Below are 24805 nucleotides of genomic sequence, written 5' to 3'. Positions count from 1 at the left end.
AGAAATTGGAAGGGAAACCCGAGTCCTACAAGCAGGTGAGAAAGAGAACACACCAACCTCTCTATTCAGCTTAGTATGGATATCCTTCCCATTTCAAAAATGTTAAAATGCCTTTGTAAAGTGAAAATGTTTTCCTTGATGAAACATATTGTTTGTCCACTTTATTTAGATTACCATCTTGTATTTTCCCTAAAAGTAGCCATTTTCTGTATATGTTTTTTAATGTGATTCTTGCCAAGCTGTGATAGTTTTAAGGAAAGAGCATATTTTTGGCAGTTAGTTGAATTAGATTAAATTCTGCTTTTATCTCAGAATAATGTAATTAGTTGAAATCTGACGTAGGAAATTTGAAAAAATATAAATTTTAATAAAGGTCTACTTTTACAGATGTTAGCAAGATAAATTTAAAACAGAACAAGACCGTACATTATATTAGTGTTCATAAATCCCTTTGAAGTTATTATATATTGAAAATAATCGGATATGTATTATTTTGCTGTTAGTGATATCACATATTGACTTTGTATATAATAGGCGCTTTGCAGGAACTTTATATATAGTGAATTTTCAGTAGGTGTTGCAAAGTTACAGCTCTGCCTAACAATCTTCTGTTTCAGGATTGTTGTATTGGATCTGATTTCTGTAAAGTTAAGTGAGATACTGGGATGTCCAGCTGGCAGTGATGACTTGAGTGCTCTTATGAAGATGATGCAATTCTTGGCAAGCTGTTTCCTAGAAAAATGCATGGCAGTATTGAAATTCACCTCTGCTACTGAGGAAGAGAATGAGGTATGATGGAGGTTTAACCCACTTCCGCCGAATCAGGTTGAAAAAGATAGCTTTAATTTCATAGAGCTGTTCACATTGTGTACAGGGCTTCAAATAATTGTTTTATTGCCAGCTTGTGAAGAGGGTGATTTGGTGGTGTTTGGCTGTGGTTTGAGCAAGACAACTTATTTAGATGTATTGCAAGAATTCACTAACAATTGCTGTGATCAATTTAACAAATAATTCTAGTTGATAATTATTGTTTCTCAGTGCCAAGTTACAGTTATGAACATGGGTGTTCTATCAAAATATAGAACAATTGCGTTGACTTTACAGAAGTATTTTTATATTTGTTCTTTGGTGATCAGATGGGTGACACATGCAAGGCAATGTAAATGACATGTTCTAAGGTTCCCTGGAGGTATTACGTTGAACCCTAATTCTGCCATTTAGTTTTTGACTTGATTCATATGTTGAGCTGATAACTTAGGGGTCACAGATATTCTCCCAGGAAGTTAGAGAAGAGGAAAGCTTTTGCTGGCCCCGAAATTACTAATACTTACCACTGTGGGATTTGAATTCATGAAATTCTGGTTGTTGGTCCAGCACCATAGCCAGGTCATGCAATCGTGCTGACACTACATCTCCACCAAATGTTGATGCTCTGATCAGGATTCTATCCTCTCCTGACACCTTGTTGTTCTTTAGAATGGTTTTCTCTACCTCATGCCAGGTTTTGGTTGTGTTGAGTTGGTAGTGTCCACCCCCTCACTGAAGCTATGCAGCATGAATCTTAGAGTAAACCTGATAAGACAAAGGTCCTTTACCAAACATCCCTTCCGCAATGGACTGCCCCTCCACTTCCCAATGATCAAAATCTACAAAGAAGCTTGAACATTGTGGACCACTTGGGATCCTAATATCAACAAGGACAGACAATGTAACAGTCAACATTGCCTTCAGTATGTTAGGGCAGATTTTAGTTCCCCGAGAGAGCATCTCAAACCACAAACTGAGAGCAGTAGTGATACCTGCACTCCTACGTGGTTCAGAGCCATGGACTACGTAGTGTAGGGATCTCAAAACCCCAGAGAATTTCCACTAGAATTGCCTCTGCAAAATTCTGCAAATTCGTTAAGTGTAGGTACATCATGTCAGTATTCTTACCCAGACATTGAAGCATTGGCCATGTTTGATGAGCTTTGAAAGGTCAGACTACTTCATCTGCATGCATGACATGAGATTTCCAAAATAAACCCTCCACTTGGAGCTTCAACACAGTAAGCAAGGCACAGGGAAAATGTTTCAAGCACACACACAAAGCCTCCTTGAGAAATGTGATGTTCCCATTGCCACCTGGGAAATATTGCCCCAAGATTGCTGAAGTGGAGAGAAAGCATCTGGGACTTGTAAAGCTGTACACCTAAAGTCTCCTCGACAACACAAGCTGAAGTTGAGACTTGACGGAGAAAGAAACACTTGTTAACCCATTTCCCCAACCACTGCTTGCTCCCCTGTGACAGAGACTGTAGGTCATACATTGGACTCTTCAATCACCTAACAACTCCTTTTCAGTACATCCCCAATCACGAGGAACTACCTAAGAAGCAAAGATGATGACCAGGAGGCAACATATGGATGAGTACTTTGTACAAACAGCAAGACAGAAAACCCATCTCATTCTATTGACAGCTGATCTTGAATATTCTTATACAAATACAACATCTAATGTCTAGCTGGTTTTTTTATTACACAAAGGTATATATCTTCATATTATGGAGTCATACAGCACAAAAACAGACCCTGATGTCCAACCAGTCCATGCCAAACATAATCCCAAACGAAAATAATCCCACCTGCCTGTTCCTGGCCCATATTGCTCCAAACCTTTCCTATTCATGTATCTATCTAAATGCCTTTTAAATGTTGAAATTGTACCCAGATCAAGACTAATTCATACTATCACTTGTTCTGCTCTGTTAATCCATAATCCCTTATTTCATCCATAACACTGCATAATTATTTGCATTACTATTATCTACCTTTCTAGATCCATGTTTGAAATGCATTGGACACCTGAGCTGTTCATTATAGAATTTAATTTTCTACACCACCAGCACCAGTCTCTGACCATCAGTAACATGGAATTTTTTTCTTGTCTTTCAGACTGAAGAATAGACTAGGGATTTTGGTATGCCTTAAGAAAAAAAAAGAACCTGAGCTTCCTATGCCAGAATTTTTTGTTTTTACGCAATGACAGAAATATATTTAGATAGACTTCTTTTGCCTTTCCACCACCTCTCTTTATTCCAAAGGCTGCCTTTGCGAGATGCTCACTTTTTAAAATCCTGGTTTTTCACATCTGCTTTGTGAAAGATGCTAATCCACATGAGCTGAAGCCAGGATCTTCAAAGTGCCTCCTATTTCTCCATATTTTTCCCAATTCTAGAAGGTTTAAATACATTCCCAACTCTGTGTCCTATTCCTGTCTGGATATCATGACTGACTACTTGATTTCCCTGGACAACAGGGTGTTTGGAAGTTTTTCAAAGTCTGTTTGTTTTCTTCACACCGGTGAGATTAATGAGGTACTGCATAAGACACATTCAAATCTGACTGAAATTGAACCTCTGATACTCTGGCACTACCTGCGACTGTGAAGAAACTGTTAGTTGCCAGATATCCTGGTCATAGTTGCTTTAAAAAGCTGGTGTATGCTTCCACAGACTGGAATTGTTTAAACCCTAATGGGCAAAGCAGTTACTTTTTGATTAATTTATTTTTCCTTCCTCCTTGTATAACTATGAGCTTCAATCTTAAAACAGAACAGTTCATTTGCCCTTTATTATTGAATCGGCTTTATTATTGAATGGGCTTTATTAAATGGGCTTTATTAAATCATTTGTCACAATGACAAATTAGAATTTGGTCTATACATAGAATCAATGTGCTGCTTGGAAAAAATATCAACTCTATTTGGTTTCGCTTTAAATTTTGACAAGAACGATTTTGCTGTAAAATTATTTTGAAACTTGTTATGTTTCTAGAAGCACTATTCTCTAAATCTATAGTTTGGGATACTTATTTAATTATAAAATGTCTCTTCGTGATTTATCTTATGAACTCATTGTCTGCTTTTTCTCTGTGAATCACTTTTAGGTGTGCAACACATTAATTTATCCTTTTTGTTTTTTTATGTTTTGCATAGGAAGCCTTCATTGTAATCAGGCTCCTTGATATTCTTTGTGAAGCAACTTCAAACTATGAAAAGTTCAGTTATTTGCAGAATTCACCTGGTCTGCTAGAAACCGTTGTTGGTAAGTACAAAGGAAAGATAAACTTTCTTGCAATTGTTCCACATTTCTGAATGGTGTTGAGAAAGTTACTATCAAAAGAAATAAAAAGATATTTGTTCTGAATTTTACATGGAATGTTTAGTTGTTACTTTAGTAATTATTGCAGTGATAGTTTTAAAATATGAAACTTATTTATTGGAGGTTATAATCAGATTCATAAACCAAAAGAACAAACTGTTGGAAGGTGGAATAGTTAGGACCAGGATATGGAAAGATCAGAGTTAAGATTTTGAGTCCAATGACCATTCTTCAGATTTGCGTTTCTCTACCAATTCTGATTTTGTTTTACATTTCCAATGTGCACAGTTCTTTGTTTTATTTTATTGTAAAATATTAGTTGTAATCTTATTTGAGTTAGGATCCATGAGCTATTTCACTTAAAGCCTTGCCGACAGTGAATAGTTGGCCAAGAAAATGAGCCACGTAGAATATGAATCCTTAGAGAGTACCCAAATTGTGCAGCAATTATTTTGCTAATCCAATGACCTGAAAATATAAAAAGGGCAAAAGACTAAAAGAGAACAATAAAACGTTGTTCTCCATCTTCCATAAATTGACCAAAATTATTGCAGTGATACATATTACTTTGATGTAGCGACAAATGCATCATTACTAACAGACTAATAATATTGGCCCCTGTTTTTGCAGTCAGATAACCCCGGATAATATAGAACAGGCAATGAGGTAATTGATTAAAATTGAAAATTCACAACATTAGCAAAAACTGAAATTTGGCAGAAGCAAGGCTGGATTGATGGTGAATTATTTTAGGTTCTAAAGCTTATTTATGTTGAAGACGAAAGCCTACATTTTGTTGTTGTAATTGTAACTGAGAGGCTATAAGTGTTATCAAGGAGCAACGTCTGGCAACTTTACCTTTATAGTTAAACACTGAAATCAGCAAGTTGATGTCAAGTTTTCCTTGCTCCTTCACAAGCCTTGCTGCATTGATGTCTTAATGAAGGCTCAATGTTAAAACATTTGAAAGTCTACAGTATTTGCTCACTACATACTCACCAAGTACATCAGAATAAGCTCATATTTGAATTTTCAAATATAAATGAATTTTTAATAGACTGATAAGTCTTAATTAATGTCAACATCCTCCTGTTGTGTTAAAGATGTATTTTTTTACGTTGGAGAGTCTTATTGCTTTGGGTGTTCATTGTTTTACATTTTTAAAAATGTAATTTTGATTTTTTTTTCCTTTATCTCTCAACCTCTCTGTATATGATTTTGCATTGTATTTCCTGCTGTAGTTTTTGCATCTTATTCTTCAGTTTGTTTGGATGAGAACAAGTAGTGTTCAGGGTATCCACATACCCTGAAGAGGGTACCACTCTGTTTTGACTGATTTACAATTGTCAGGCACAGTGGAAAAGCTAACTTCAATACTCTGTACAATTATAGTCAGTGGGGAGTTTGTTCGCATTTGACTGCAAAATCCCGACCAATACCACTGCACTGGACCACATGGATTTTGTTAAAAGTGGTCTAAACAGAATTCTTTTGGATAAAGCTGAAGCATAACAATTGGCAGATTACTGGAAGCTTGTTAAAGGTAATAGAACAGTGGAAAGAAATTGAATGATGACGTTTGATAACTGCATTGAGGATGTGTACTGACAATTGTGCCTTTTAAAGATTTTTAAGACACAGCAATACCTGGCAGAGAAGAAATAACTTGCATTCATGTAGCACCCTTCATGAATTCAACACATTCCAAAAATGGAAAAAAACACTGTACAGACAATGAGGTGCTTTGAGTGTAGTTAAAGTTTTAATGTAGGGAATGTCACAGTCAATTTGCATCCAGCAACTTCCCCCAAACAGTAATGGGAAGATACTGATCAGTCTGTTATTGTCATCTTGATTGTGGGATAAAAATCAGCAAAAGCACTGGAGAGTTCCACTTGCTTTAGCTTCCTTATAAAATTATGAAATTACATTTCTAAAAGATAGGGCAATGTTTGTGTTTAGTGCATAACATTTTTTTCAAACAACACACTGTTAATCTAACAAGGAAGGAAACCCTTTGTTAGTAGTGAAGTTGAACATGCAAGTGATCTAACAGTGAATGAATTTTTGAGAAGGACTGGGTCTTAATATGAAAGAAGAAAAGAGAAATCAATGGTTGTTTGATTTTTTTTTTTTTAAATGTGACCAGATTAAAAGCAACACTTGGCAGATAAAACCCAGTGGCTCAGTACCAGGGTCCCAGGTTCGATTCCAGCCTCTGGCGAATGTGGAGTTTGCACATTCTCCCTGTGTCTGCATTGGTTTTCTCTGGGTGCTCTGGTTTCCTCCCACAGTCCAAAGATGTGCAAGTCAGGTGAATTGGCCATGCTAAATTGCCCATTGTGTTAGGTGCATTAGTCAGAGGGAAATGGGTCTGGGTGGGTTACTCTTCAGAGAGTCGGTGTGGACTGTTTGGGCCGAAGGGCCTGTTTCCACACTGTAGGGAACCTAATCTAATCTAAACCCACATTGGCAATGGAAAGCGTTTAAGCACAAAAAGGAAAAGGTATGTATTGAGGTAAGAGGGATAAAGGGAGTAATTTGGGTTCTATGGGTGAATGTGGAAATCAAATTAAACTTTAAATTTAAAGTAAAAATTACCACCTCACATGAAATATAATTAAGAGAAATATGGATTTAGAAGTTGAGGGAACAAATGCCAAAACATTCAGATTGTAATATACATGTTAACGTAACATAAAACATTAGCAGTTTTAGATCTATTTTTAACTGTTTACTTAAAATTATATGTATATAACTAGTACATATTGCAAATTGTGAAAAGCATTATGAAAAAAACTGCAGGACCAATAACTGACAAATGAAGATTGGAGAAACATAATGCATTTTTGACACAAAAATGGCATTTTTATTTAAGATTGAACATTAATGCAAATATGAGACATCATATTAATATTTTCTCTTGAATATCACATTCTGTTCTAGATCTTTTATATCAGACGCATCTTGCAGGCAAACAGCAACAGAATATTTTCAGCATAAACCAATCTTTATCATTCACTGACCAGACCTTCCACCCTGCTGTTGGTTTTAAAGCTCATTTGATCCATCTCATTGGAAATCTTTGTTATCACAACAATGAAAACCAAGATAAGGTGAGAATTTTTAAAGTAAGACTTTTGTTTATAAAAAAATGGCTTAGTTGTGTTTCTGAAATTTTTGGAGACATTAACTTCTGATTCAAGGAAGAACAACACCATTTTAATTTTATTATTCAAGATCTTCAAGCCATTGCAACAATGTGTTTCATTGTGTTCTTATGTGAGCTCTTCAGTTCTTAAAGAAGGAAAGGCCAGACATCTTAGTAACTGTTAAATTATGTTTATTGTTACATGATGCATGATGGTAAGGCCAAGAAGGCTCCAAGCTGCATAGAATCCAATTTCATTGTAAAACACTAACACAAGATCACAGAAATTACAGTGACGTTGCAGCTTAACTCATGCTCATCTATATATTCGTTCAACTGTTTCACAACCTTCCCCATGTGACACACCAAAAGCATTTTTCCAATTTCCAACTAAACATAATGTGTTAACACTATTAGCTGAAACATTGAACAAAAGGCTTCCCCTTTATGACTGACTGTATTTCAACACCATCTTTTCCTGAAGTCCTTTTCTCAACAGATCCACGTGTTGTGAAGATGTCTCAAATTGCTGAGCTGGTCATTCAGTGTGGTTTAAGACAAAAACAGCAAGAAGACTGAAATCACTCTTTCACCAACAAAAACAAAGAACAGGATGAGTGACAACATCCCGAAGTTCAAAGCACTGAAAGAATAACTGACCACTGAACATTATTTCTTTCATGATATCTTCGAGTGAGTAGAAGATTTGACAATAAAAGAAGTTGCATTTGTCAAAGAAGTAAAGAGTATCATCATTCAGTTGAATATCAGAACAAAATCGTGAGATTCCTATGCCATATTTTCTATTCTAGGACAAAGGGATGAGTCAATTTTCAAGAAGACTGCAATGGATAAATTGACTTCTTCACAGAATGCAAAAGGTGCCAGTTACAACACTGGCTGTTAAGTGCTATTAAGCAACATCTGCTCAGCAATAACCTGTTCAAAAATGCCCAGTTTGGGTTCTGCCAAGGCCACTCAGCCCCAGACGTCATTACTGCCTTCATTCAATTATGAACAAAAAAGCTGAATTCCAGAAATAAGGTAAGAGTGACAGCCATTGACATCACGGCCGCATTTGATCAAGGAACCCTAGCAAAACTGGAATTAATGGGTATCATAGATAAACTCCTTGCCGGTTGGAGTCATGCCAAGCACAAAGCCTGTCCACCATCTGCAAGACACAAATCAGGAGTGTGATGAAAAACTCTCCATTTGCTTGGATGGGTGCAGCTCCAACAGCACTCCAGAAACTTGGCACCGTCCAGGACAAACAGTCTTGATTGGCACCACATCCACAAGCAATCATTCCCTTGACCACTGACATTCAGCTGCAGAATATACTACCTACAAAATGCACTGCAGAAATTCACCAAAGATCCTTGGTGAGTACCTTCCAAACCCATAACAGCTTTCAACTAGAAGGACATGGGCAGCAAATACATGAGAACACCACCAGCTGCAAGTTCCCTCCAAGCCACTCACCGTCCTGACTTGGAAATATATCCCCATTTCCTCACTGTCGCTGGGTCAAAATCCTGGAATTTCCTGCCTAAGGGCATTTTGGGTCAGGGAGACCTACAGCAGGAAGACTGCAGTCGTTCAAAAAGGCAACACACTACCTCCTTCTCAAGGGCAACTAGAGATGGGCAACAAATGCTGGCCCAAGCAGCAACACACATCCTGTGAGTGAATACATGTTTTTAAAAAAAAAAGTGAAGAGTCAACAATAATCTCTTCAACCATTGCACTGAAAAGCAAGTAAGACTGCATCCGAAAGCCGTCATAAACCATTTTGGATGAAGGAATAAATAAGAAGAACTTCCGAATCGCTGACTGGCACGTCTGGTAGTGTCCCTGGAATACTAGTTCAAGACTAAAGATTTTCTGGGCTCTTGTACAAAAGTAGAGCATCAGTCCAGTTTTTCAGTCTGGTTGAAGAACCTTACTGCATATACGGAGTGTTCTGTTCCCTGTAGTTTTGGGCAGTTTCACCAGGCACACTTTGCATGCGCCAAGTGAAACAGCAATACCATCGCCTCCTTACAGTGAAAACTACTCGAACTTCCCATCTCTACTTCAACATGTAATACCCTCCTTATTAGTACTGCCAGTCATGCAGTCAGACTTCACTGAAGAATAGCTGAAGAATTCTGCCCCTTTGATCTGGAAGTGTATCACATGAATTATGATATATAGCATCTAGAACTTGAGAGTCAGGTTCTAGTTGGTCACATCCTTTCCAACTCAACACATTTCTCCGATGCTGCAAGATGTAAATCTGGTCCTTAATAACTTTACAATTGTAGATAATTATTACTTAATTACAGTCTTCATGAGTGTGGCCTCTCAGATGCTGGATCTTGACTTTTGACAGCTAAAGGCAGATGGCCTTTTCAAATGCAGCCCTGAGACAATTCTGTCCCAGTGGAACTCTATCTTGTTTACCATCTAAGTGCTTTCATTAGTAGTGAAGAGTCCTGAAGAGGTGGGGACTGCTGAGCTGGTGTGAATGTGCTGCCACTTCAGAATTTACCTCACATTGCCTCATTTTGGGTAAGTCTTCAAGTACTTCACACCATTTTTGAAGCCTGTTGAAGATAGCAGTAATTTCAGATTCGGAAACAAGAAAACTTTACTATCAGAATTTTTGACTTTCAATATGACCACATCATATTTTGTTGTAAGACCAACAATATCTACTTGACCAGAGGTCAAAGACCATTATTTCTGCTTGTTCAATTTGCTGAACTCTCCTTTATTTGGAGGGTGATTTGTATGATTTACTTCTAAAGGATGTTCTCTCATTGCAGAATTTTTGATCGTAGCCACCTCTGTCATGGAATGCCCTATCATGAACTATCTTGTCACCCATGATTCGTCCTTCCCATTACAATATCAACACTTCAAAATAATAATTCTTGCTTTTTCTCGCTTTTGACTAACTTCTTGTTGGGCAAGGGTCTTAGGGCCTAAATCACTCACTGGCTCAAACCAGGCTTCAGTCTTACATTGAATCATCCATTCCCACCCATTGCCATTATTTTGCATTCATCCGTTCTTGTGCACTGACTCACTTGTTGGAAAGTCAGCCCTTGTTATGACTGAAATAAATCAAGGAGGTTACTGTCAAATATCCAAAAGACCTCATCTCTCCAGCTGAGTCTTTGCATGAATTAGCGACATTATACAATTCTTTGGGATCTACTGAGATTACTGAATGCTGAGACCCGTGGGCTGACTGTACAGATTTGACACCAAAATCCTCAGGACTGACTGAACGTCTGCTAAGGTTTCATCAACACTTAGCCTGAAAAGGATCTTTTTGGTATTGGATCCGTTGCACACAAGTACTTACTCACCTGGAGCTGTTGCTGTTTCAAATGGAGATCTGAAATGATTCTATACCTGTGTAACTCCATCTTGATACTATCCAAGAGCTCTCATCGGTATTGAGAAGCCCAGAAATGATGGGGACTATTGAACTGGTGTAAGCATGCTGCCCTTTAGGATATACCTCACTTTTGAATCTTCTTTTGAATCCTTTTGCCTCAGTTCCTCAGATTCTTCTGGAAAAAAAGAAACCATGTATCTTAGACTGATACCTTAGTCCTAGTCACCAGTTTTCGTCATGTTCTCCTAAGTTCTTAGGATCTGAGCTTGTTTTCACATCCAAAGCCTAACCATCTTAAACTGCTTCATCAATGACCTTCCTTCCATCATAAGGTCAGTGGTGTGGATGTTTGTTGATCATTGAACAACGTTCAACACCATTCATGACTCCTTGGATTCTGAAACAGTCCATATCCAAATGCAGCTAGATCTAGACAGTATCCAGGTTTGACTTGACAAGTGGCAAATAAGCATTGTGCCTCATGAGTGCCAGGCAATGTCCATCTGCAACAAAAGAAAATGCAACTTTTGCCCCATGTATTCAAGGCATTACTGTCACTATTCTCCCACTATCAACATTCTGAGGGTCACCATTGACCAGAAGCCGAACTGGACTAGTCATACAAAAGTGGTAGCAAGAGCAGGTCAGAGGCTGGAACTCCTGCATTGAATAACTCACTTGCTGATTTCCCATAGCCTGCCATAGAGTGTGATGGTATTCTCCCATTTGGATGAGTGCAGCTTCAGCAGCATTCAAGAAGCTTGGCGCCATCAAGTGCAAAGCAGCCGGCTCTCCTCCACCAGCACATAGCGGCAGTACAAAATGCACTGCAGAAATTCACCAAGTCTTCTTCAAAGGCATCTTCCAAACTCATGGCCACTATTGTCATATTGTGTGTGTAATGTAACAAATGGCATTCAAACAAATCATGACCCCTGGCAAATTATATGTTGAACGTGGCTTCCTGTCAATTAAAGCCGAGGCATTGAATAGATGTTGCATTCAGTAACTGGTAACTTGGCAGTATGGGGCAGAAAAATTTCTAACCATTGTCTGGCTAAACGTTATCATAAGGAGATCTTTTCTTTCATACTACACAGAATTGTACAATTGATATTCAGTTGAAATTTCTACTGGATGCTAAAACTATTTCTCTTTTGACTCTGGTTTACAAGTATTAGTGATTTTTGACATTCTTTTAAAAAAATGACAAATTATCCTTTGGTACATTATAAGCTGGTTGGTATTGTGACGCAATAAATATTGCAATTCTTGCTCACTGTTTTGAGGACATTGGGTGAAGCTCATTTGACTGAATGGAGGAAAATAAGGCTTCATAAAATTGAAAATTGGAATGAAAAGCAACTGGATGGAAAATGTGACATATTAACTGGTTATTCTGAGAATGAGTGTGAGAGAGACTGTAAATTGTATTATTTACAAGTAGGTATCTTCAGGTATTCGCAGGAATAGAAAGGTTTTAGAGGGATTTGGGCCAAATGCTGGCAAATGGCCCAAATCCCTCTAAATTTAGGATATCTGGTCAGCATGGAGGAGTTGGACTAAATGGTCTGTTTCCATGCTGTACATCTCTGACTCTACAATTCAAGAATATTTAAATGGAGAGAAGCTGCAACAAAAAGGGACTTGGGGTACTTATGCACGAATCTCAAAAAGCTAACAGCAGGTAATCATGAAGGCTAATGGGATGTTGAACTCTTTATCAAAGAGTATGGAGTATAAAATTAGGGAAGTCTTAATGCAACTGCACACCGTGCTGGTAAGACCACATCTGCAATACGTAGAGCAGCTTTGGTCCCTTTACTGAGGAAATTATCATTTTATTGGAGGCAGTTCAAACAAGGTTCACTCGAATGATCCCTAGTATGGAGGGATTGCTTTATGAGCAAAGGCTAAACAGATTGAGACTGTACTCGCTGGAGTTCAGAAGAATGAGAAGTGATCTCATTGAAAGATATTGGATTCTTAAAGGTCTTGACAGGATAAATGTGGAGAGGATATTTCCCCTCTTGAGAGAGTCTAGGACCAGAGGGCATAGTTTTACCAATAAGGGGCACCAATTTAAGACTGAAATGAGGAGGAATTTCTTCCTTGAGAGTTGACAGACTTTGGAACTTTTTGCCACAGAGCGCTGTGGAGGCAGAGTCCTTTAAGGCTGAGATAGTCACACCCTTAATCGGTAGGGAATCAAGGGAACAAAGGAACGGGCGTAGGCTATGCAGCCCCTTGGGCCTGTTCCACCATTGAGTGAGACTGTGACTAATCAAAGAATAGAGGTTTATGGGGTAAATGCAGGAAAGTGGCTGTGTGGAATTTTTGATCAGCTCTGATCCTGTTGAATGGTGGAGCAGGCTCAAGGGTTCAAATGCCTATTCCTGTTTCTATTTGTTACGGTCTTATTCACAGAGTAATCAGACGGGAAATATTAAATAAGTGTCAGCAGGCAAGCTCAATAAGAGGGGATTGGGGTATGTATAGTTCAATAATTGTAAAATGTTTTAACTCTGTCACTTTAGGCACAAACTTTTTATATTGCACACGTGGGATATAAATCTTCTTTTTTCAAAACTCCTTCAGTTCATGGCTTGAATAACTCTGACCTGGACTGGTTGGACTGAACAGATTGTTTCTGTCTTGTATATTTTACATAATTCCACATAATGTTCTTTGTTCTGACATGTTTTCTGTGTGGCCCTGAAATGTAAAATTCTCGAGGGGGATGGTTTGCTCCGTTTAAAAGAAATGTTGACAAGACTGCACATGATTCTATTGCAACTCTACCTTCACTATAATTAGAATGATGTTTGCACTGGTTGCTTAAATTAATAAATCAAGTTGTCTTGCATGTGGTAGTGTATGAAATTAAAGTGGCTGTTGAATGGAACCAGAATAATAAATAGCCTGTTTTTCAAATAAACTTGAGATGGAACAAAATACTTAATTGAGTTGTGTGCATGATTCCTAAAGTTTTTAAGATTATAAGTGATGAATATTCAAAGCAAATCCCATATCTAATATGCTTCGTAGAAACAATGCTGGTTCTATTTACCTGCAAAATCCACAGCCTCTCATTATTAACAAATAAACAAAGTCAACTGATTTGTTACTCTTTCTTTCATCGCTTTTTGTTATCTGGATATCTTGTGACATTTCATTCAAATAAATTTGAAATTATCTGTTCCTTTTCAGGTTCAGGGAGAAAGTTTTGTGTGAGGTGTGAATGGAATTTTACAGCTGATGCTTGAAACAGCACAACTAGAGATGTAGTGAATGAACTGGCTAGGTTTTTTTAACTTCTTCCAGACAACTTTTATTTGTGTTTCTTGCAATGCAGTTGAAGAGAAAAGCTTTTAGTAATGTTTCTAAGGAAAGACTAGAGCTAGTAAGGAGGACTGTTGTGGGAATTACATGTCAGAGGACTTGATGGGCATAATGTTGCAGAAATAGGGGACATAACTGATGTGCTGAAATAAGTTGAAAATTAAAAACAGTAAGTAGTGAAAAATGAGAAAAATAAAATTCTTTCACTTTGTATGAATGGCTTTTGCATATTCAGGACATCAAAAGCACTTCATAACAAAAATGTTCTTCTCAAGTGTAATCACTGACATGTTGCCCAACATTAGTATTGCAAGGACTCTCAAACACAAATAAGATAAATAACCATGTCATCCGTTTTGATGCTGTTGGTTTAGGGCTCTGAGAGAAGTCCCCTCATCTTCAATAAGTGTCATGGCAACTTTTATGTCTACTTGAAAAGGCAGACAAGGCCTTCATGTAATGTTCTATTTGGAAGGTATTACTTCTCAAAGTACTGCCTGTATTATATTCTCAAAGATCAGAATTCTGAACAAAGCTGGCACATGAAGAAAATTAAAAAGCTGGAGATCTTGAGATTGGAAGGAACCATTTTGTTTGTATTGAGGGGAAAACATCAAACCAAGTTGGAAATATCATTGAAAATAGTGAAAAAGGGAAAACAGGAACTGGGGAAAATTGATACAATCAGAATATAAAGATGTAGCTGTTAGGGAGAGATAGAAATGTCTGGTGAGAAATTTGCTGTGAAGTCAGACATGGATCATTTTCAGAGAGACAGAGATGAAGTTAATTCAGTATTTCTTAAAGGGTCTCCTGCTGACCCAATCTGGAATACCAAGCAAGGATAAAAACTTGAAGCTAGATGTTACGAAATTGAGAAGATAATCTGAGTTGTTTCAGGGATTAAAGACAAATTGGAGGTCAGTGATCTGAATATTTCAAAGCTTTGGCTTATGGCAACAACATCGTATTTTTGGAAACTTAAATGGCAATGAAAAAATAAGTATCATTGTATAATTATTGGTATATAGGTTGTTGACCAATTCAAATTGGACATCTTATTTTAAATTGTACTTAGAAGTAAAACATCCATTTGGAGTGGGCAATATAGTCTCTCTTAGTAACTAGGGATAACTGTAAAATTTCCAAAACGATTCAGATACATAGTGGTGGAGAAACATCTTCAATCATCTACAGTAAGTAAAATAATCCTGATTTACTACTCTAGACTGCATTGATTGTGCACTAGTTTAGACCTTGAAAGTCATTACTAATTTTACTTTGCATTCTTGGCATACAGCCTGAATGTATAACAGTATTGCCCAGAAGCACATGTGAAGGGTGTGTAGAAAATGAATTGTGAAATGAGGAAAATACTAAGGGCAGGGTACTTTTCAAAATAAACATTTTTCTAACTGCACTCCTGCAAAATATTGTTCACAGGCATGCCTAAATTTCAATTCATGTCAGTAATTGAGTCCATCATTCTGAAGAATATAAGTGGATCCTTTAATTTACAATCCAACTAAAACTCTTTTCTTTGTCTCAATTCTAAAAACATAACATAATCCCTTCAGACCAGTTAATAAACTCTATAAGAGAAAAATAAAATGCTGGAAATAGTTAGTATAGAGTCATAGAGATGTATAGCACGGAAAACCTTCAGTCCAACTCATCAATGCTGACCAGATACCTTAATTAATCTAGTCCCATTTGCCAGCACATGGCCCATATCCCTCTAAACCCTTCCTATTCATATAACCATCCAGATGCCTTTTAAATGTTGTAATTGTATCAGTCTCCACTACTTCCTCTGGCAGCTCGTTCCATACACACACCACCCTTTGCATGAAAAGGTTGCCCCATAGGCTCCTTTTAAATCTTTCCCCTCTCACTCAAAACCCATGCCCTGGGTTCTGGGCTACTCCATTCTTGTGTATTTGTCGTGCAACATCGCTGAAGAGAGAAACTGAGTTAACATTTCAAGATAATTATCTTTCATTTCAATTGAAAATATAAAGTACAGTGATGTCTCAAATCCTGGTGTCCAGAAACTGGATTCTTTCAGAATGTGTAATAAGAAGTATTTTCATGACATTGTTTTCTATTTACCGCTCGTCATGAATGTGGATCCTGGTTGCTTTTATATCTTGGCAGCTTTCTGCCTAAAACATGGCTGTGTCCACAGTCTAGGATATGATTACAGGTACAGACTATTTGTAATATTTGTCAGAACAAGTGACATATTTAATATTACTGACTTTGACAGCTGTATTGAAGTGTATTTTTGAGCAACAGCCGGATGTCTACTATGACGCTATGAAAATTTAAAGGAATAATTTAATTGAGTAAAATAAGAAAAGTTTTGGTTGTACAACTTGACAGCTTCTGCATTTGTGCAGTGTGGCACCAGATATGTTACGTGCTTCAACAGTTGCATGTCAGTTCCATTCCCATGCTCCAAGCAGTCCTTGACCCCACCCCATCTGATTCAGCTTTAACCAATCCACCCAATTTGAAACTCTGAACTATCCAAAATCTGGAACAAAGAGGGACTAAATAGTAAAAGATGTGTGGTACACTGTCAAAGTGACTGGTCATGAGACAAAAAGCAAAAGATGTGTCCAGAAAAGGTATAAATGATCGTACAATGAACAGCTGCCAACCAAAAGCAGAAAAATGGCAGAATAAAATCAAAATCTAAAAATGGAAACAAAATGGGAAGAAATTATGGTCTGACATTGTTAGATTTATGTTGTATTTGGAAATCTATAAAGTGCCAGGATTCGAACCAAGGTTCCCAGAACATTAACATGGGTCTTAGGATTAACAGTCCAGTGATAATACTACTAGGCTGACCTTCCCTAAATTCAGTATCATTAGAACACTGCAGAAGGCCAAGGTCAGAAAAATGAAAGTGAAAGCAGATCAAAATGGCAGGCGACCGGAAGCTCCGGGTCACACATCAATTGAATGAAGATGTTCACAATGTAGCCAACCAATCAACCTTTGGTCTTCCCTTTGGGGAGCAGATTTCCATCATTTGCTATTTTGCTTTTGAATAACATGTTGATCTTTAATAAGCATGGTAAGAGTCAGTGTATTTTGCAAAATCTCAAATTTTATAACATTTACTTGCTAACACTGTGCTATTGAATATCTTTTGAAAGCATTGTTTCTTTGATAGCCTCTTGATCCATGGTATTGGCTGCACTCTAATACTTTGTCTAAATGGTCATTCTGAAATAGGCTGATGAACTATTTGATAATTTTATCTCTATTATATGTTCGTATGACATCTGGCAAATGTTCAGGAACAGGAACCAGACTTGATTCATTTTATCCCTTGTTAGCACAGGTGCCAACAAGAGTTGTTGCAGTCAATCTTGAATAATTTTTAATCTCATTTGAGCGTGTTATAGCCTTTAAATTTATTCATTCGTAACATTAGTAGGAGCACTAGGACTTGCTTGGCCCTATCTCTTATTGACATTTTCAAAATGCCGCCTAATAATGTGATGTAAATTTGTTCATTATAGTCAAAGATGTTAGTGTCGTGTGATAAGTACATGTTCCTTGTGATTTATTTATGTTCACTGTTCCTGGATCATAATCCTATATTTTATGATGCTACAAATTTCAGTGTTAATTTAGCTTTCATGATCAATATAAATTATTTCTGAAATCTATTGGTTTTATTTCGTGGGATTTGCATGTCACTGCCAGCATTTTATTGTCTATATCTAATTTCCTTTAAGAAGGTAGTTAGCAACCATGAGCCGCTGCAATTAATCAGGTTCACGTACACTCTCGCTGTCGCTAGGAATGAAGTGACAGGAATAGTTTATTCTTATTTCTCATTTGTGGAATGTGGGCTTCACTGGCTGGGCAAGCATTTGTTGCCAATCCCCAGCTGACCTGGCGAAGGTGGTGATAAATTTCCTCATTGAACCATTGTAGTCCATTTGGTGTTGGTACACCTACAATGCTGTTCGGGAGGAATTTCCAGGATTTTGACCCAGTGACAGTGAATCAATGGTGATATATTTCCAAGCTAGGATAGTTGGTAGCTAGGTGTTGTTGCAGTTGGTGTTGACCCCATGAATCTATGCACTTGTTGTTTGAGATGGAAGTCCTCATGGGTGTGGAAAGCACAGAAGATCTTTGGTGAATTTCTGCATTGCATCTTGTAGATAGTACACACTGCTTTGACTGAGCATTAGTGGTGGTGGGAGTGGATGCTTACGGATATGGTGCCAATCAAGCGGGTTCCTTTGTCCTAGATGGTGTCAAGCTTCTTAAGTGATGGAGCTGCACTTGTCCAAGGAAGTGAAGTGTATTCCATCATACTCCTAATTTGTGCCTTGTGGATGGGCAGATTTTGAGGAGTCAGGAGGTGAATTACTTGCTACAGGTTTCCTAGCCTCTGATCTACTCTTGTAGCCACAGTATTTAAATGGCTAGTTAATTCAGTTTCTGATTATTGGTATCTGTCAGAATGTCATCGGTGGGGGACTCAGAGATGATAATGCCATGGAAGGTCATAAGGTGATGATTAGATTTTCTTTTTTGTTGCTGATGGTCGCTGCTGGCAGTTGTGTGGCATTTGGGCATGGACTGCTTCTATATCTGGGGAGTCACAAATGGTGCTAAATATTGTGCAATCGTCATCGAACAACACCACTTCTCACCTTATATTGGGGGGAGTAGGATTTAGTTGAAGATGATAGGTCCTTGGATATACTATTCTGGAAAGGTGTGGACAGAAATGTCCTGGAATTGAGATGACAAGCCTCTAACAGCCATCTTCCTTAGTACTCACTATGACTCTGGCCATTGCAGAGTTTTCTTTATAGTTTCCATTGATTCCTGTTTTACAAGGGTTCTTAATGTCGAACTTGGTCAAATGGGACCTTAATGTCAAGGGCAGTCATCTTGCACTTCACCTGTGGAGTTCAATTCTTTTGCCCCTGTTTGAACCAAAGCTTCCACTACCTTCGTGGCAGAGAATTCCAAATATTAATTGACTCTCTAACCCCAAAAAACTGTGAAATCCTGTGCCACCCCAGTTCTAGTTTCCAGCATGAAGGGAAGCATTCTTTCAGCATCTACCCTGTAAAGTATTAACTCCATTAAGTGTCTGCACAACCTACTCAACATTCTCTCATAAGACTGCTCTTTGGACCCAGAAAGCATCTTCATGAACATTCTCTGAACTGCCTTTGGCAACTATATCCCTCTTGAAGAAGGTAACATACTTAGAAAGTCCTTGAGACTTATTGTAGTGATACGTAAGGTTTCATGAATGCTTTATACAGCTGCAGCAATTTTCATTACTTTTATGTTCCCTCTCCATTGTAATAAAGTCCATTTGCCACTTAGCATGCAGGTAACAGCATGCAACTTAAGGTTTTTGTGTTTGAAGTATAAGGTCATCCTGATCCCTCTGCTCCTCTGCATACTGCTGTCTCTCCATTTAAATAATATTCTGCTTTTCTCCTCTTATCAAAATGGATAAACTCAAATCTCAGTGGTGCTAACCACTGAGCCAATGTGCAGCCTGGCAATTGGGAAGAGTGCACCAATAATCAAACCCCACTGTGACACAAACCATCACAAATGTGTGACTATCTAAAACTTCCAAAGTGATTAATTTGCCTGACTGACTGGCAGTTGTTAAGAATTTTTAAAAGCAATTCATACAAACTTTTGTCATGAACAGGAAATGTCTAGTTATTGTAAATGTCTTACTCTTTAACAAATGGCAGAGAACAAAGAAAGGATTGACTCTCCAGCATCTGCAGTTCTCACCATCTCTAAGGATTGCTAATTTACAGGTATGTGGTTTAAACTGTACCCTTTAAACACCAAATACACACGCAATCACTCATGAATATGATAGACAAAAGGCAGATGGTTTGACACATAGGTGGAAAAATATAGATGGAGAATGTGGATAGATTAAGTTGTCTCTCTCAGTTCTTTTCATTTTAGCAATGATAACACAAAGTTGTCACTAGAATGATCAGTTCACTTTGATAGATAATGGAGTGGACCCAGTTTTTTTTATTGTATTAGAATCTTTCTTATAAGTTACTTTTTCGCCTTCTCACTTAGAGAGAGAGAGAGAGGGGGGGAGAGAGAGAGAGAGAGAGATTCTGCTTGCTGGATGTGGATGGTTTTGTCTGTGCTTCTCCCACTGTTCTGCAGCTCAACGAATCTAAGGGCTGGCATCTAGCAGTTTTTTTTCTTAAGTCAAAAATTCCTGATCCAATCTGGTGAAAAATCTAGCAGCCTCTCTGCTGCAAAAGCAACATAGACATGTACAACTAAAAATCTGTATCACTTGACTTTTTCCAAATTGTAAACCCTGTCTCGTATAGCAATGTCCAATTCCTGTTCCAATTACGGCAGACTTGAAATGTTAACCCTGCTTTATTCCCTCAGCTGCTGCCAGACATGAATTTCGCCAGTAATTTCTGTTGTTGTGTCAGATCTCCAGGATCTGCAATTCTTTGCTTTATGTTCCTTTAGTTGTTAGAAATGTTTAAAGGAGAGACCATACTCGACCTGTTTGCACTTAGAAAATGTAAAACAAAATATCTGCTGTTGGATATGCTTTCACGGATGGGCAACACTTGCTGAATAATCCTCAGTTTGTGGAATGCTACATTGACAACGAATTTTAAATAAACTGCTGAACTTGGAAAATTGCTCATTTAGAACTGCTAAAAGTGCAGAGATATGTTTCCTGGAAACAGAAGGAAATCATTCAAGCATTACACCTCTTTGTGCAGCTAAGATGTTGGTTTCTTGTTTTATCTTAAAAATTGGAACTTCTCTGATTGTACCAATACTTCAGCAAAATACTAAAGTGTCAGTCCAAAAAAAGAAGACGTAGAGAATACAGTCAATAGATTAGCTGACAATATGAAGAAACGGCAAGAATGTTAGAATCCTGTCTTGAAATTTGGTATACAGTAGTTGTACCATCCTCTTGCTGTGTATTATTTTCATTTGAGGGCTTTTATTTGGCTTTCATTGCTGTTTCTTCCACTGAAGTGAGAGTAAATCTCATCTGATGTTACTTAACCTCATTTTTTATAACCCTTTTAATACCTTATTTACCAAAATATTTGGTCATGCAAATACAAAGGAATAGTTTCTCTAATTTTACCAACACTTGGAGTATTCCTGTTAATAAATGAGGGTGCTGTGGTAATGTTAAATATGCCTAGTAATGTCAGAGTTCATAATAATTTGGTGGTCATGATTTTTGCAAAATGTTAACACAATAGTTCTTTTGTGAAAGGAGTGCTTGTAATTTAAAAGCTTTTCTTCTCTCCCATGTCTAGCAATGACTTACTTCAGGGCATTTTGGTCTATTATCTTGAACTTTTATTAGATGTGGTCAAAATTTAAATTGCCAAACTTAAGAAGAATTCTTGTGTCCATCTGATTTGTGCAATTAGATTTGAGTTATGTGCATTAGTACTGTGTGTATTATTGTATTTTTTTCTGAATTCATTACGCTTTATCTTAAGCGTTTTTCTCTTAAGCACACAATCTCATCATTTGAATGTAGGTTTTGTGTCAGCTGTTTCAACTGTGAAAATCAGTTGTATTAGGATAAAGCAATCAAATGAAAACTATGTATGCAACTTCACTGTAGTAATTGATTTTCTGGTATGGTTTTAAATTATATTGTGATATTATGAAGAGTTTTTTAAAATCAAGTCATTGTTGAGGCCACATGTACCTAATGTTACCAAAAGTATACTGTCTTGTGAGATTGTGTGATGTAATTTGTTCTTTGTAGGTAGTCAGCTTGGAGCCATTGATCAGGAATTCTGGAGCTCTGTTTGAAAGAGTGGTTTAAAACTGCTAATAATGAGTGCTAAGTAGACTGGCAGAGGCTGAAAGAACACAGCAAGCCAGGCATCATCAGGAGGTAGAGAAGTCAACATTTCAGGTGTAATCCTCCTTCAGGACTGGGCCCAGTCCTGAAGAAGAGTTACACCTGAAATGTTGACTTCTTCACCTCCTGATGATGCCTGGCTTCCTGAGTTCTTCCAGCCTCCTGCCTGTCTACTTTGAATTCCAGCATCTGCAGTTTTTTTGTTTCTAATAATAATGCGTGCTAATCCTTCAAGTCTATAGCCTTTTGTATTGGCTACGGATAACTGAGGAAGTGAATCTAGTCATTGATTTTTTAAAAATATAATTTGGACATTTAACGAAAAGTGTTATTCCATTCCTTGTTGGCATAAAAAAATCAAATTAAGTTTCTTTAAAGACAGTGACGCAGACAGATGGTATTAAGAATGACAACACAAAAGAGCTAAATGTCTATGCAGCTGAAACATTAGTATTGAATCTGTTTTGACATAGGATTTGAGTGACAGCAATACCTTCCATCACTTGGAACAAAATGCCTTCCTAAAATTATAGAGCCATAGAAAAGTTACAGCACAGAGGAAGGCTATTCAGTCAATCATATCAATGCCAACTGAACTAGATCTTTCAAATGAATCGAATTTAAGTCACCCACCACCCTCCCAATAGAACTTTTTTTTTCTCATGTCCCCTTTAAACCTTCTACTGATCACCTTAAATCAGTGCCTCATGATAATTGACCCCTCCACGAGGAAAAACAGATTTTTCCTGTCCAGTGTATCCAGCCCCTCATTATTTACAATTGAATCACTCACTCAGTGTCTTCTGTTCCCTGTTGCAATATAGTGACTAGAACTGGACACACAACCTCAGCTGTACCTAACCAGTGCCGTACAGAGTTCCAGCATTTTGCCCTTTTTTTTTTAATTCAATACTTCATCCAGTGAAGGAAAGCATCCCATATGCTGCCTTTACCACTTAACTAACTGACCTGCCATCTTCAGAGATATGTGGACATGTACTCTAAAGTTTCTCATTTCCTCTAACCCTCTCAATAACCTCCCATTTATTGTACATTTCCTTGCTTTGTTTGCCCTTCCCAAATGTATAACCTTTTTCTCTGGAACGGTCCCATTTACAGAGAAATCTCAATTATCCGAAGGACTCAGGCAGGGAGTATTTCGTTCAGTTTATCGAATGCTGGATGATATAGTTTCGCCGAGCAATGGGACCTTGCAATCTTGCCGGATAACCCTATATTTGGATAATCGAATGTTGGGCAAACCATTGATCTCATCCCACAGTCAACAGGCAGCCTTTTCCCTATCAACTACCCAGCCAATTTTTGTGTTGTTTTCAAATTTCTCAATCTTGCTTCCGCATTTAAGACTAACTCACACAGTCAGAAACAAACTCAACAGTCCCGTTGAACACTACGAATGCCTTCCATTCACATAAGCATAAGTCAACCATTACCTTTTTGTTTCCTGTCACTGCACAAATGTTAGATCCAATTTGCCATATTTCCCTGTATTTCATGGGTTTTACTTTTTTTTTTTTTTGACAAGTCTGACTGCTGGGGCCTTGCTAATGCTGTACTAAAGAACATGCAGATAACACCCACTGCACTACCCTAATCAATCTTCATTATTTTCTTCAAAATTCAGGCCTTCTCTTAACAAAACTATGCTGACAATTAATGATTAATACATTCTTTTCCAAGTATTAGTTATTCCTGTCACCCAGTATTGATTATATCATTTCTCACCATTGTGGTCAGGCTAACTAACCTATAATTATTTGGCGATCCTTTTGTACCTTTTTTGAATAATGGTACAACATTTGCATAACCTCTAATCCTCTAGTATTTCATCTCTGTCCATTGAGGATTACAAAATGATCCCAGGGGTATTCTCGCGAAGTTTGCCGATGATACGATGATATGAAGTTAGGTGGACAGGCAGGTAGTACTGAGGAAGTGGGGAGGCTACAGAAGGATCTAGACAGGTTGGGAGAGTGGTCCAGGAAATGGCTGATGGAATTTAACGTGAGCAAGTGCGAGGTCTTGCACTTTGGCAAAAAGAATAAAAGCATAGACTACTCTCTAAATGGTGAGAAAATTAATAAAGCCAAAGCACAAAGGGATCTGGGAATGCTAGTCGAGGATTCTCTAAAGGTAAACATGCAGGTTGAGTCCGTGATTAAGAAAGCAAATGCAATGTTGTCTCTTATCTCAAGAGGGTTGGAATACAAAAGCAGAGATGTACTACTAAGACTTTATAAACCTCTGGTTAGGCCCCATTTGGAGTACTATGAGGAGACTAGGACCCGTGGACACAGCCTTAGAATTAGAGGGGGTCATTTCAGAACAGAAATGCGGAGGCATTTCTTCAGCCAGAGAGTGGTGGGCCTGTGGAATTCATTGCCATGGAGTGCAGTGGAAGCCGGGACGCTAAATGTCTTCAAGGCCAAAATTGATAGATTCTTGTTGTCTAGAGGAATTAAGGGCTACGGGGAGAACGCTGGTAAGTGGAGCTGAAATGCGCATCAGCCATGATTGAATGGCGGAGTGGACTCGATGGGCCAAATGGCCTTACTTCCACTCCTATGTCTTATGGTAAGCAGTCCACTTTTTCCAGATCATTTCTTAGCTTTGTAAAGTCTGCTTTCTCCAGGTTTAATTTTTTTACTCATGTACAATCTTTATTCCTTCTCAACAATGATGCTAAATCTAACATATTTTGATCACTGACCCTAATATGGTCACCCTATGCTACTTCATCCACTTGGCCAGTTCATTTCCTAACAGTAAATCTAGAATTGAACCATTCTCATTAGGTTTGTTCTGTGCTGACTTTAAAAAAATGCTTTTGAAGGCAG

At 37.8% G+C, this 24805-nt stretch overlaps 1 protein-coding gene across 9 annotated transcripts in view; it reads left to right on the top strand.

Moving 5' to 3' along the window:
* atxn10 (ataxin 10) overlaps positions 1–24805 on the top strand; it is a 317949-nt gene that overhangs the window by 50328 nt on the left and 242816 nt on the right. For 4 of the 9 annotated variants that reach the window (XR_006314464.1, XM_043709265.1, XM_043709268.1 and 1 more), the window contains exons 7-10: positions 618–789; positions 3977–4085; positions 7089–7258; positions 19798–19866. Coding sequence is in view for 7 of the 9 variants with exons in the window: in XM_043709265.1 (XP_043565200.1) it covers positions 618–789; positions 3977–4085; positions 7089–7258; positions 19798–19866 (520 nt within the window). In the remaining 2 variants the exon portion in view is untranslated. Of the gene's footprint in view, positions 1–617; positions 790–3976; positions 4086–7088; positions 7259–7792; positions 7952–19797; positions 19867–24805 lie in introns of those variants that run through there. The other 5 variants (XR_006314466.1, XM_043709270.1, XM_043709266.1 and 2 more) reach the window with 2 other exon arrangements.

The sequence above is a fragment of the Chiloscyllium plagiosum genome, chromosome 19, assembly GCF_004010195.1.
Source record: "Chiloscyllium plagiosum isolate BGI_BamShark_2017 chromosome 19, ASM401019v2, whole genome shotgun sequence".
Lineage (NCBI taxonomy): Eukaryota > Metazoa > Chordata > Chondrichthyes > Orectolobiformes > Hemiscylliidae > Chiloscyllium > Chiloscyllium plagiosum.
This window is presented reverse-complemented; position numbering and strand designations above follow the sequence as displayed.